The sequence below is a fragment of the Microtus pennsylvanicus genome, chromosome 7 (assembly GCF_037038515.1).
Source record: "Microtus pennsylvanicus isolate mMicPen1 chromosome 7, mMicPen1.hap1, whole genome shotgun sequence".
Classification (NCBI taxonomy): Eukaryota; Metazoa; Chordata; class Mammalia; order Rodentia; family Cricetidae; genus Microtus; species Microtus pennsylvanicus.
In genome coordinates, this window is record NC_134585.1 from 10,362,514 (window position 1) to 10,376,113 (window position 13,600).

The 13,600-nt window shown below is 51.1% G+C and overlaps 1 protein-coding gene across 8 annotated transcripts in view; it reads left to right on the top strand.

The window, feature by feature from the left end:
• The window catches only part of Pcnt (pericentrin), an 86,283-nt gene that overhangs the window by 71,885 nt on the left and 798 nt on the right, over positions 1–13,600 (top strand). For all 8 annotated transcript variants that reach the window (XM_075979904.1, XM_075979910.1, XM_075979907.1 and 5 more), the window contains 8 exons: positions 1,032–1,276; positions 2,574–2,676; positions 3,697–3,870; positions 5,915–6,034; positions 6,726–6,958; positions 10,667–10,743; positions 11,181–11,322; positions 12,201–12,328. In XM_075979904.1, the coding sequence (XP_075836019.1) occupies positions 1,032–1,276; positions 2,574–2,676; positions 3,697–3,870; positions 5,915–6,034; positions 6,726–6,958; positions 10,667–10,743; positions 11,181–11,322; positions 12,201–12,328 (1,222 nt within the window). The remainder of the gene's footprint in view (positions 1–1,031; positions 1,277–2,573; positions 2,677–3,696; positions 3,871–5,914; positions 6,035–6,725; positions 6,959–10,666; positions 10,744–11,180; positions 11,323–12,200; positions 12,329–13,600) is intronic.

The window sequence follows — 13,600 nt, forward strand, 5'->3', positions numbered from 1 at the left end:
ATGGGGCAGAAACATTGACACAATGTCGGAAAGCTGGTTTCCTGTGAGCTGTGCTAGGTGTGACCCTGCAGCCATTCTCCCCGAAGCCGTGTGTGGGCTCAGGTCTGACCCGGAACTCTCTCTGGTGAAGCAAGCTCAGCTCTGTGTTTCTGTCCTGAGCTCTTGCAGGTCCAGTCACAAAGTCAACAGTCCTTTCTCACAGAAGGTCCCCTGGCACCGCCGAGAGCCCGCAGTGTCGTGTGATACAGTAGATAACTTCACCCCTGCGGCTTTCCTGGGGCCTTCTTGGCCCCCTTACCTTACCTGCTGACTTGACTCCACCTCCTTGTCAGGTCCGTTGGTTCTCTTCACCCTGTGCCCGTCTGAGGGCTAGCTCCTCTGTAATACTGTGGCACTGCTCACTTCATTGTATGAGGCTAGGTCGATGACCGGTCAGGGCAGGCTCGAGGTCGCAGGGCCACCAGTGGCAGGCGTGATTTGTCATGTGCATGCTGTCGTCGTGCTCTGCTGACTTGTGTGTTGGGATGCACATAGACACAGATGTTTGGCTTATATCAGTCTCTGCCAGCAGGCTGCTCTGCTCACTGCCCAAGGGCTGGCCTTGAACTGGCCAAAACCTGAGCCTACAGTGTAGACTGTCCTGCGTGTGTGAGGGGGGAGGGTTGAAGGTGGTTGGTGGATTTATTGACAGGATCTGGGGAGAGGGTCAATAGACAGAGTATAGACACTTTCTCCACAGGTGCTGTGTTTGGTCTGTGGGCAGTTTCCCCTGTGACGTTTCCCTACATGACATTGCTGCTCTTTGGTCAGATAATTGTTGAGGACTTGTTTTGTTTTGAGATGAGTCTCGCTGAGTTGCTCTGGTGGGCCTTTGTTAGACTTACTCTGTACATGTAGGCTAGCCATCAACTCGTGATTCCCCTGCTTCTACCTCCCCAGTGCCGGCTATAGGCATGCCTCACTATGCCCAACACCCAACAGTTTCTTTTGGAAAACTGTAACGGTCTTTCCTGTTGTTCTTGCCGGGACAGCGAGAATTAGAATTACAACGCCAGCGTGATGAGCATAAAATCGAGCAGCTTCAGCGGATGGTGAGAGAGTTGCGGTGGAAAGAGAAGGTGCCTGGCGGGGATGGCCCTTGCTGGAGCGCCCCCAGCCTTGGTTCTCCGGAGCCGAACCATGTCCAGGAGCAGCAGCAGGAGCTGGAGAAGATACGGCAGCAGCTCCTCTGTGCAGCTGGGCTCCTCACGAGCTTCACCAACCACACCGTGGACAGGTATGCAGCATGCATGACAGTCTGGGGCCACCAGGACCCACCCCCACCCACTCCATGACTGCTTATACTAAGAAAATTCTGGAGTTTAGCTAATGGCCTGTGCCTGTAATTCCCACACCTGGGAGTTAGAGGCAGGAGGACCACCTTACATAGTAAGTTCCAAGCCAACAAGGTCTGTATAGCAAAACTTTTTTTTTAATATTTATTTATTTATTATGTATACAATATTCTGTCTGTATGCCTGAAGGCCGGAAGAGGGCGCCAGATCTCTTTACAGATAGTTGTGAGCCACCATGTGGTTGCTGGGAATTGAACTCAGGACCTTTGGAAGAGCAGGCAATGCTCTTAACCACTGAGCCATCTCTCCAGCCCCTGTATAGCAAAACTTTAAATGGGAAAAAAATGACGTGATTGGCAGCTTTGGTTTCAGGACCATGTCTCAATGGTCTCCTGCACAGTTCATTCCAGGAGTTTAGTTGAATTAGTGGGCAAGGTCTTCTGGAGGAAGCTGGTAGAACCTTATCTTTGCACCCTAGTGTTATAGTCTAGTTATTCATAGTTTCAAGTTGTGCCGAGATCGGCTTTCCACATGCACTAGACGTGGAGAGTCCAGCCCTGGATGCTCCCTCAGTGTGTCCTCCACGTGTCCATGGCCACCAAAGTGGGCACTGTTAGCAGCTGGGATGGCTCCCCGTCCACATCTGGATTCGATTCTCTGAGCAGCATGATTCCCAGGCACTTTTGTTGAGACAGCACTTTAATTTTTATTATTGTATTTATTTATTTTGTGCATGTGTACTTTTGTGCGTGAGCACATAGGTGTGAAAGGACAGCTTGTTGGTGTCTGTTGTCTTCGTCCACCATTGGCCAGGCTTGGCAGCAAGCGCCTTTCTGTGGTGCACATCTTACTCCCCAGGAAAAACTGTCATTGGTTATCTGTCCAGCAGGAAGCAGTGGGGCAGCGGGATGTGGGCAGTTGGCCGCCACTGCCTGCTCACGTCTGAAGGGTTCTGAATACCACAGATGTGTCTGTTTGCTGGTGTAGTCTCTTCCGCCCAGGCTCTGCTCGGAAGAGTGTTTTCCTAGACCGCTGATAAAGATGTTGAGTGAAGTGACCCACCAGCCTGACAGACTCACACGGGAGTGCAGAGCTGGGTGGGTCCCTGGGTTTCTCTCAGAGGAAATGCTGCTGTACAAGTACTTTCTCTGTGCCATTAACAGAGAGTTCCTGAGCAGCTCAAGAGTGTAATCATTTGGGGTATACACAAACCCTTTGAACACCTGCTTGATTTCCTAGGACAATTAAAGATTGGACGTCATCAAATGAGAAGGCGGTGTCATCCTTAATGCACACTCTTGAGGAACTGAAGTCTGAACTGAGCATGCCTACCTCCTCCAAGGTACAGTTGGGATCCTCCATGCTGAACGTTTGCGCTAAAACCAAGCTCCCAGCACACGGTATCTACCGGGGGTTGGTAGAGGATGTCATGGCTTCTTTGTAGCTTGTCTGTTAACCAGCTGTTCCTTGTTGTGTGAGCAAGTGAGTGACCATCTGCCCCATGTGTCCTTGTGGGTGCACTAGGTACTGTGTTCCATATCTTAACATCTTGGGGTCTCAGCTGTACCATTTGCACATACCGTGTGATTATCTATATGGGATGCTCACTGTCTGTGGCCCAGGAGCACCCTCAGAGGTAGAGACTGTGGACAGAAATGGGTCCCTTCTGCTGAGGACAGATGCCTGGAAGGTAGAACCTGCGCACAGCCCAGCCTGTGTCCTGTCTGCTTCTGCTGTGGGCAATTGCAGGTCTTCCTGGGATGCTCTGGGCTCCCTGTGAGTAAGTAGCCTTTGAGGTTGCTCACGGGTCCTAGATGTCCTAGATGTTGACACTGTTGCTGACCAATGTGGTGGTTATGGTTATAGCCTGCTATCAGATGACAGAGAAGCTTTATCACTTACTGTTACCCACAAACCCCTTCTACCCACCCAGCAAGTGGCCTAGAGATGTGGTATGTCCTGTCCCCCTCTCCTCTATGTGCAAGTTCTAAAGTTTCTCCATTAGGACTAAAGGTTTCAATTGTGAAGTGCACAGACTTATTCTAAGTGAATTACGTGTGTGACCTCTCAGCATGAACAGCAATAATTCCTTATTTTATTCAGCACCTGGGTACAGGACTCTTAGACTAGTGAGACCAGGGTTACGTTAGTAACAAGCCTGTGTCACTTTATATACCAGAATATCTGCAGTCCAGTTTATAAAGGGTGAAAAAGAAATGTGATTTGGTGGCCTATTTCCCATCCCATATGCCCAGCCCCACAAGCCTGGTATCAAACGCCAAACTTTCTTAAAACTATAGTCCCTGAAGCAATCAGTAGTACCAAAACACAAAATTCTTACAATTTGTTTGCTCTTTTAAAGAAAAAGATGGCTGCGGAACTCCAAGTCCAGCTCATGAACGAACTGCTGAGAGACAACGAAGCCCTCACAAAAGCTGTCGGCATAGCAACCCGGGAGAAAGCAGAGCTGTGCAGGACCGTCTCCCGGCTCGAGAAGACCCTGAAGCACCACACGCAGAAGGGCTGCCTTCTCAATGTAGGGATCTTTGTCTCTTCCTGGCATAGTACCTGCCCACTGTCTCTATCACAGTGCTGTGTCACATCTATTCTGCTCGGTAGGGAACTGGGCTTCTGCCTAGACCTGGGGCCTCTGTGCCGCTTTTTCTGGTCGACCCTATGGACTCCATCCCTTCTAGTGTGTACAGTCTGACTCAGGATTCCAGGATCTTGCTATGCTGCCCAGGCTTGTCTCCAACTCCTAGGCTTAAGTATTCTTCCTGACTCAGTTCCCCACAGGTACACCCTGCCACACCCAGCTTGATGGGGTTCATTTTTTTTTTTTTTTGATTGATTGATTATTTGAAGGGAGGCAGGAGGTTAAGACAGAATCCCAGGTAGCCCAGACTGGCTTCAGACTCCCTATATAACTGTAGCTGACCTTGAACTTTTGATCCTCCTGCCTCAACATTCCAAGTGCTGGGGATACAATGATGTGCCATCATGCCCCATGTTCAGTGTTTTGGGGTGTGTGTGTGTGTGTGTGTGTATGTACATGAGCACACTGCCTGTGTTACCAGCTCAGGTTGAGGCCAGAAGTCAACATTAGGTATCTCATTTGCTCTCCATCTTATCTTTTTTTTTTTTTTTTTTTTTTTTGGCTAGTAAACACTTTAGCCAGAATGCATGTCTTTTATCCTTGATGTAGCTGTTAACTATGTCTCATCCCATTGGTGGGAGTTCCTCTTCACAATCTGTCACAACTGGCTAATCGGTATGCAAAGTGGAAGGGGAGGGCCCTTGTTAGGCTAACTACTTTTGATAGAAAGGAACCAAGCAAATAAAATTTCTCACATTGTCCCATTTGGCTGGGCTTTTCTTGAGTGGTTTGATGGCGCTAGAACAGAGCCATGCGACTGTGTTTGTCAGCCATCGGCATTTCTAGAATGAGGAACTATTTTTTTTTAAGATTTATTTATTAATTATATAAACAGTATCTACTGCATGTATCCCTGCAGGCCAAAAGAGGGCACGAGATCTCATTACAGATGGTTGTGAGCCACCATGTGGTTGCTGGGAATTGAACTCAGGACCTCTGGAAGACTAGTCAGTGCTCTTAACCTCTGAGCCATCTCAGCCCGAATAAGACTAGTTAAGATTTAAAGCTTTGAATTAGTAGGTATTTTGCAGATATCTCTGGCTTTTTCTTATTAACATGTATCTTTAGTGCAATGACATTTCAGTAAATGAATGATAATTACCTGGAAGTGCTAGCCTTATAACATGACTTGAGCACTGTTGAAAATGATGCCCAGTGTGACAAGGGACAACACATGGTATGTGATCATTGGCAGCAGTGCCTCACCAGATCCTGGCCTTGGAGAGGCATTTTCCCAGCCCCTGCTGTCTCCTCTGTGATAGGCCACCCCACAGCATCCTCGGCTGTGGTGGAAATGATGTGTTCGAGTGTGCCCCCTTCCTTCAGACCACCAGCTGCTGCTGTCTGTCTCTGTTCTCTAGCTTGTCTTTCTCAGGGTGTTCTTTCTTAAGAACACCTCGGTAGAGGCTGGGGAGGTGGCTCAGTTAGTGAAGTGCTTGCTCTGCAGATGTGAGATCCTGAGCTTTGTCCCCGGCCAGTTGTGAGCTGCTGCATGGTGGCACACCCCTCTCATCCCAGCGCTCAGTAGGCAGAGGCAGGCAGTTCTGAGGCTAGTCAGGTCTGCATATCATGTTCCGTGCTAGCAAGAGCTGCATAGTGAGACTGTTTCAAAACCAACAAACCAAAGACAAGTTATGGTGGCACATGCGCTGTAATCCCTATGCTGGGGAAGTGGAGATGGTGCATCTCTGGGCTAACTGGCCAACTCGCCTAGCCTAATTTGTAGACCCCAGGCCCCAGTGAGAGACCCTGTTGTTTAAAAAAACAACTGATAGCTCCTCAGGACCAACACTAAGGTTTGCTTGTGACCTACACCTGTAGGCAAACCCCTGCAGCCCTCCCCCATCAAAAAACAAAGCCCTATATTGCCAGCAATGGTTTTTTTTGTTTGTTTGTTTTTTTGGGTTTTTTTTTTTTTTTACAGAGGCAAAACAAGTCTTCATGGAAGCAAGACGGGACGGTTTTGCAGGGTTCTCCGCGACACCCAGATCCAGAGTGGCACACACCAACTGCAAGTGTGGAAGCAAGTTCCTGCAATACCAAGGTGAGCCATGCAGGGTTGGGTTCAGAGTGTCAGCGTGTCTTAAACCAGGGCTAGTTAACTGCTGGAAAAGGGTCTCCACTACAAGGTTCTTGTTTGTTTGGTAGAGCTGTTGACACACAGATCAGAAATACTTCTTCATAGGAGACCCACTGCCCTGTCTGTCAGATCACTGTGAGAAAGGAAGCTTGCTCAAACTGGATCTAAAACTTGATGTGCCCACAAGGGCAGATACCATGTTTTGCCGTTCGTGGATGAATGAATATGTAATGTTCATGTCGTCAGGAGATTGTTTCTGTAGGCTAAGAAAAGGTTTTTTATGATTTGCTCCCAAAGGACAAGTGCTTCTCATTGTTTGGATCCAAGCTCTGTAGTTTCCATGGTTTCCCCATCACCCGTATCATCTGTGGACCCCATCGTGATATCCCAACACCCCCCCACACACACACATAGCCAGTTTAGACTGTACTTGAGTGGAAATCCAGTGTTCATGGGGGCTCACTTGAGAGTGTTGTGGAGAAGGTATTTCTAGATTTTACCTGATAGACGGGGGGCTCTTCAAGAGGAGGTTACAGATGTGCGTGGGATTTGTGAATTACACTCCCGTTTGGACAACTAACCATGGCAATGTACGGAGCAGGGTCTGTCAGGACTGTGCTTTGTTTTCTCTGATTCTCACCCCATCTCCTCTTAGATGGAAAAACTGTACCTGCACTATCTGAGAGCGGAGAGCTTCAGAAAAGCTCTGATTTATCAAAAGAAATATCTCCTGCTGCTGATTGGTGGATTCCAGGACTCGGAACAGGAAACGCTCTCCATGATTGCTCATTTGGGGGTATTTCCCTCCAAAGCAGATAAGAAACTGACGACATCTCGTCCTTTTACAAAGTTCCGCACTGCCGTGAGAGTTGTCATCGCAGTGTTGAGGTGAATGCGCTGCCTCCAAGCCAGCTAGCAGTGCACCCCTGCTCGCTTCTGTGGTGGCTGTATTCCTTGCAACTACAGTGTTTTTCTCTTTCAAGACCAATGGCACTCGTGACCCTAAAGAAAATATGGCGTTTGTCTTGAAGTCATGCTGTAGGGGCTGGAGAGATGGCTCCCAGACCCCCATGGTCATTCACAACCATTTGTCATTCTAGTTCCTTGGGATATCACGCTTTCTTCTGACCTTCACGGTGGTGCACATACATAGATGCAGGAAAAATATACATACAAATAAATAAGCAAATTCATGCAGTGCCTGGGTATGGTGCCATAGGCCTGTCTGTCATCCCAGAGACAGGGATCAAGGTTCTAAGCTAGCTTGAACTATATATGAGACCCAGTATCAGAAGGCCTGAGAGAAGTTTCCAGGGCCTTGTGGTCTTTTTTGGAAGAATCTATGGTTTTGCCACACCACGAAGTTACAGTGGTGCTATTAGGAGAGCTATGCTGAAAGAAGCGGGAAGCAGCCTTGTACTGTCGCCCTGCCTGTGCCTTCCTGTCACCCTGCCTGTGCCCTCCTGTCACCCTGCCTGTGCCCTCCTGTCGCCCTGCCTGTGCCCTCCTGTCACCCTGCCTGTGCCCTCTGCCTGTGCCCTCTGCCTGTGCCTTCCTGTCACCCTGCCTGTGCCTTCCTGTCGCCCTGCCTGTGCCTTCCTGTCACCCTGCCTGTGCCTTCCTGTCACCCTGCCTGTGCCCGCCTGTGCCCTCTGCCTGTGCCCTCCTGTCACCCTGCCTGTCACCCTGCCTGTGCCTTCCTGTCGCCCTGCCTGTCACCCTGCCTGTGCCCTCCTGTCACCCTGCCTGTGCCCTCCTGTCACCCTGCCTGTGCCTTCCTGTCACCCTGCCTGTGCCCTCCTGTCCTTCCTGTCACCCTGCCTGTGCCTTCCTGTCACCCTGCCTGTGCCCTCCTGTCACCCTGCCTGTGCCTTCCTGTCACCCTGCCTGTGCCCGCCTGTCACCCTGCCTGTGCCCTCCTGTCACCCTGCCTGTGCCCTCCTGTCACCCTGCCTGTGCCTTCCTGTCACCCTGCCTGTGCCCTCCTGTCACCCTGCCTGTGCCTTCCTGTCACCCTGCCTGTGCCTTCCTGTCACCCTGCCTGTGCCCTCCTGTCACCCTGCCTGTGCCTTCCTGTCACCATGCCTGTGCCTTCCTGTCACCCTGTCTGTGCCCTCCTGTCACCCTGCCTGTGCCCTCCTGTCACCCTGCCTGTGCCTTCCTGTCACCCTGTCTGTGCCTTCCTGTCACCCTGCCTGTGCCTTCCTGTCACCCTGTCTGTGCCTTCCTGTCACCCTGCCTGTGCCCTCCTGTCACCCTGTCTGTGCCTTCCTGTCACCCTGCCTGTGCCCTCCTGTCACCCTGCCTGTGCCCTCCTGTCCTTCCTGTCACCCTGCCTGTGCTCTCTGCCTGTGCCTTCCTGTCACCCTGCCTGTGCCCTCCTGTCACCCTGCCTGTGCCTTCCTGTCACCCTGCCTGTGCCTTCCTGTCGCCCTGCCTGTGCCCTCCTGTCGCCCTGCCTGTGCCCTCCTGTCGCCCTGCCTGTGCCCTCCTGTCACCCTGCCTGTGCCCTCTGCCTGTGCCCTCTGCCTGTGCCTTCCTGTCACCCTGCCTGTGCCTTCCTGTCGCCCTGCCTGTGCCTTCCTGTCGCCCTGCCTGTGCCCTCCTGTCGCCCTGCCTGTGCCCTCCTGTCACCCTGCCTGTGCCCTCCTGTCACCCTGCCTGTGCCCTCTGCCTGTGCCCTCTGCCTGTGCCTTCCTGTCACCCTGCCTGTGCCTTCCTGTCGCCCTGCCTGTGCCTTCCTGTCGCCCTGCCTGTGCCCTCCTGTCACCCTGCCTGTGCCCTCTGTCACCCTGCCTGTGCCCTCTGCCTGTGCCCTCTGCCTGTGCCTTCCTGTCAACCTGCCTGTGCCTTCCTGTCGCCCTGCCTGTGCCTTCTGCCTGTGCCTTCCTGTCACTCTGCCTGTGCCCTCCTGTCACCCTGCCTGTGCCCTCCTGTCACCCTGCCTGTGCCCTCCTGTCACCCTGCCTGTGCCTTCCTGTCGCCCTGCCTGTGCCCGCCTGTCACCCTGCCTGTGCCCTCCTGTCACCCTGCCTGTGCCCTCCTGTCACCCTGCCTGTGCCCTCTGCCTGTGCCCTCTGCCTGTGCCTTCCTGTCGCCCTGCCTGTGCCTTCCTGTCGCCCTGCCTGTGCCCTCCTGTCACCCTGCCTGTGCCCTCCTGTCACCCTGCCTGTGCCCTCTGCCTGTGCCCTCTGCCTGTGCCTTCCTGTCACCCTGCCTGTGCCTTCCTGTCGCCCTGCCTGTGCCTTCTGCCTGTGCCTTCCTGTCACTCTGCCTGTGCCCTCCTGTCACCCTGCCTGTGCCCTCCTGTCACCCTGCCTGTGCCCTCCTGTCACCCTGCCTGTGCCTTCCTGTCGCCCTGCCTGTGCCCGCCTGTCACCCTGCCTGTGCCCGCCTGTCACCCTGCCTGTGCCCGCCTGTCACCCTGCCTGTGCCTTCCTGTCACCCTGCCTGTGCCTTCCTGTCACCCTGCCTGTGCCTTCCTGTTGCCCTGCCTGTGACTTCCCTACACTCTTGGTGCTGTCCCGTTGATGGCTCAGCCAGGCAGAAGCAGTGTTTTCCCAGTTTCTGGTGACACATACAGGCTTGAATTTTGTAGTGTGATATGATGCAGATAAGCTGTGGTGGGTGTGGGCAGAACCAGCTAGTTGTCAAACGTGAGGTGCCAGGGGACTTTTTTGTTGTTGTTTGTTTTTCAAGACGAAGTTTCTCTGTTGTCCTGGCTGTCCTGGAACTAGCTCTTGTAGACCAGGCTGGCCTTGAACTCACAGAGATCCTCCTGCCTCTGCCTCCCAAGTGCTGGGATTAAAGGCATGTACCACCACTGCCTGGCAACTAGGGGATTTCTTTTTTTTTTTTTTAAGATTTATTTATTTATTTATTTATTTACACAGTGTCCTGCCTGTAGGCCAGAAGAGGGCACCAGATCTCAGTATAGGTGGTTTTGAGCCACCATGTGGTTGCTGGGAATTGAACTCAGGACGAGCAGTCAGTGCTCTTAACTGCTGAGCCATCTCTCCAGCCCACCAGGGGACTTCTTTAGATGGTGATGTAGCATGGAAGTTCCTTGTAGGAGGAGGCCTCTTGTTCTTCCCAGCCACCTAGAACCGAAATAATCACACAGAAATTGTATTAATTAAAACACTGCTTGGCCCATTAGCTCTAGCTTCTTACTGGCTAACTCTTATATTAATTTAACCCATTTCTATCCATTTGTATATTGCTATGTGGCAGTGGCTTCCTGGCAAAGATTCAGCATGTCTTGACTCTGGCGGCTCCACTGCATCCCTCTGACTCTGCCCTCTTTCTCCCAGCATTCAGTCCAGTCCTCCCCACCTGCCTAAGTTCTGCTCTATGAACAGGCCAAGACAGTTTCTTTATTCATTAATGGTAATCACAGCACACAGAGGGGACTCCCTCATCAGTTCCTACGTGATATGAAAGTACAGCTAGCTCTCAGCTGATGGGTTGTGGAGTCTGTCTCTCCTGTGGGCAGGGAGGGCAAGCTCTGGTGGTTTGGTCACATCAGGAGTGTCTCTGCTTCCTTCGTTCCTGTTTTCTCTTGTTTTAAATGTATTTTGTCACCTTTCTGTATAGGTTGCGATTTTTGGTTAAGAAATGGCAAGAAGTGGATCGGAAAGGAGCGTTGATCCATTGCAGAAGCACCCTCCAAGGTGGGCCTCCGGTGTCACTGCCTCCCTGCTGCTTGTGGCATTTCCTTGAGCGTTTTGGTTTGGGGGTGTCGTAGAACACAGGAAGAAAGGAAACCTTCAGTGCAGCCACCCTTGAGTAGTGAGAGCACGGGCAGACCAACCAGGTCAGTCAGGAAGGCGAGCTGAGCGCGATTCTGGAGAGTCGGACAGACTCGCCCTTGCTGCTTTCCAGAGTCGGCCAGAATTCTGCTTTATGCGGCCATACTTGTCTGCGTGAGCCCTTGTGGTTGTTTAAGCTCTCTCTGGAGCTCTCTGCTGCTGCCTGCTGGCAATCAGAGCTAGCGTTATCCATGTAAATGTAAAAGTTGTTTGTGTAAGCTTAGATTTTTGGTAGATGGGTCCCCCTAGAATGTGCGTTTCTTTTCCTAATGATTTCTTGTTTGATCATTGTTGGGAAGGACATCGAATGTCCCGGAGACAGCATTCTCCATCAGAAACCAGAACATCCCTGCCAACCAGAGAAGTTTCCTCAGGCCATATCAAGGACTCTAGGCACAGCCCCCGATTCTCGGCAGCAGTCTCGCTGGGCAAGGAGGAAAGGTCAGTTGGGATGCTCCAGGGTTGCCTAGAAATCATGCCAATGAGATCCCGAACCTGTTTAGCTGCCTAGAGAAATGTGGCTTGCACTTACTGTCTTGGTTCTGGCTCAGAGCGAGGCAGTGGATGCAGCAGAAAGCCTTCAAGAGCCTGGGGATCTTGTTCTGTTCAGGAAGGGCTATGATCCCGTGTTCACTAAGTGAGGCACGCTCTCCACTCTGAAGAGGTTTGGGAACTTGTCTCATGGAAAGGGAAAGGGACACTGTCCCAGGAGGAAGGAAGATCAGGGTGGGAATTAGACAAGCTTGGGTTTTGCTCAAGGAAGTATAGGCTGATAGGTAGACCATCTTGGTCACCCGGTGAATTGGGGTAAAAGGTATAATCTCAAAATTTGGTGAATGAAAAAATACATAATTGTTGTTGCCACTTATTCTGACTGCAAAGTGGGATATAGAAGTTGTTTCATTTTTGGTGTTTGTTTTATTTTGAGACAGAGTCTTACTGTGTAACTCTAACTGCCCTCCAGCCTACTGTATAGACCAGGCTAGCCTTGAACTCTCAGAGTTCCGCCCTCTTACTTTTGTCTCCCATATCCTGAGATTACAGGAGTATACCAATGTACTGGACCTTAAAAGTTGATTTTTTTTTCCAAATAAAAACGTGTTTTCTTTGTGGTAAATAATGGACATGAAGATACTAGCCCTAGTGGAGACCCATCCTAGATCCGTAAGCTGATCCCGGATCCTCCTCTGGATCTGGTCAGCTGATCCCAAGCCCTCCTCTTATGCGCTTTTGATGTAACACCACCTGTTAATTTAATGTTTTTGCTTTGATTTTTTTTCTTCCTTTCTTTTCTCCTTGCTATGGTCCTTTGTTTGCAGATCAACTTCCTCACCAAATTCAAGGTTAGAAAGATCCCTGGCTGCTTCTCAAGATGCAGAACATTCCTTGACAGAATATATTCATCATTTAGAAATGATCCAGCAAAGACTCGGGGGGTTGCCACCAGGTGAGAAAGTGCTTGTTACAAATAGTCTCACTGTACCTTAGAAACATAACAGCATAGAAAACCCCGCTAGTAAGTTGGTACAGCAGTACTCATGAGTAATCCTAGCCCTAGACAGGCTTTGGCACTAGGGTTACCAATAGTTTGAAGCCAGACTGGTCCACACAGGGACTACTAGGCTACCCAGGGTGACAGAGCAATGTGCTGCCTCAAAACAAAATAAAAATCTGCTAGTTTCAGCTCAGTAATTTTTAGTTTGGATGAGTACACGCAATACATACACACTTAGCAGCTTGTGGTAGGTAAGTCCGGTTCAGTCGCTAGGTGGGTCTTTTTGTCCTCTTACACTGGTAGGGCAATGTAAAGATAATTGTATTGATTACTGTTCCATCACTGTGATCAAGCATCTGAGAAGAAGCAGTTGACAGGGAGGGCACTGCAGAAGGAAAGGCTCGTGCGACTTTTTGTTCAGATCCAGGTGGATCAGAAAGTGGAGCAAGGGCAGGCAGCTGGTGGGCTGGAGAACCTCAAGGCCTGCCCCAGTGACCCACTTCTTCAGCACTGCTCAGCCTCCCCAGGCAGCACCGCCAACTGAGAAACTAGTGTTTACCACGTGATCCTGTGGGAGACCTTTCGTACGAAACCGTAGAAAACCATGACCCAGCTCGTGGTCATCTCTTAATGCAAAATGAAGTCTACCTGTAGAAGTCTCCAAGGTCCTAAAGTTTTAAAAGTCCAAAATCTCCTTTTACTGGGTTTGTCCATTAAGCTCTGCTTGCAGCATTCTGTTCTTGCAAATTGTTGAAAGGGTCTGGCCAGTGGCCTTCCCAGCCGCGTAGCCATGGTTTTCACAGGGTCTGGCCAGTGGCCTTCCCAGCCACATAGCCATGGTTTGCACAGGGTCTGGCCAGTGGCCTTCCCAGCCGCGTAGCCATGGTTTGCACAGGGTCTGGCCAGTGGCCTTCCCAGCCGCGTAGCCATGGTTTTCACAGGGTCTGACCAGTGGCCTTCCCAGCCGCATAGCCATGGTTTTCACAGGGTCTGGCCAGTGGCCTTCCCAGCCGCATAGCCATGGTTTGCACAGGGTCTGGCCAGTGGCCTTCCCAGCCGCGTAACCATGGTTTCACAGCAAGGGCTCCACTCTCTAGCACCAATTCTCTGTGTTAGAAAATTGATCACTGGCCAAATATCCTGATAAGAGACAACTCCCGGACAATTCGTTTTGGAGATAGTCCATCATGGCAGGTGCGCCTGCTGCCTGGAGCATCTTGTGGT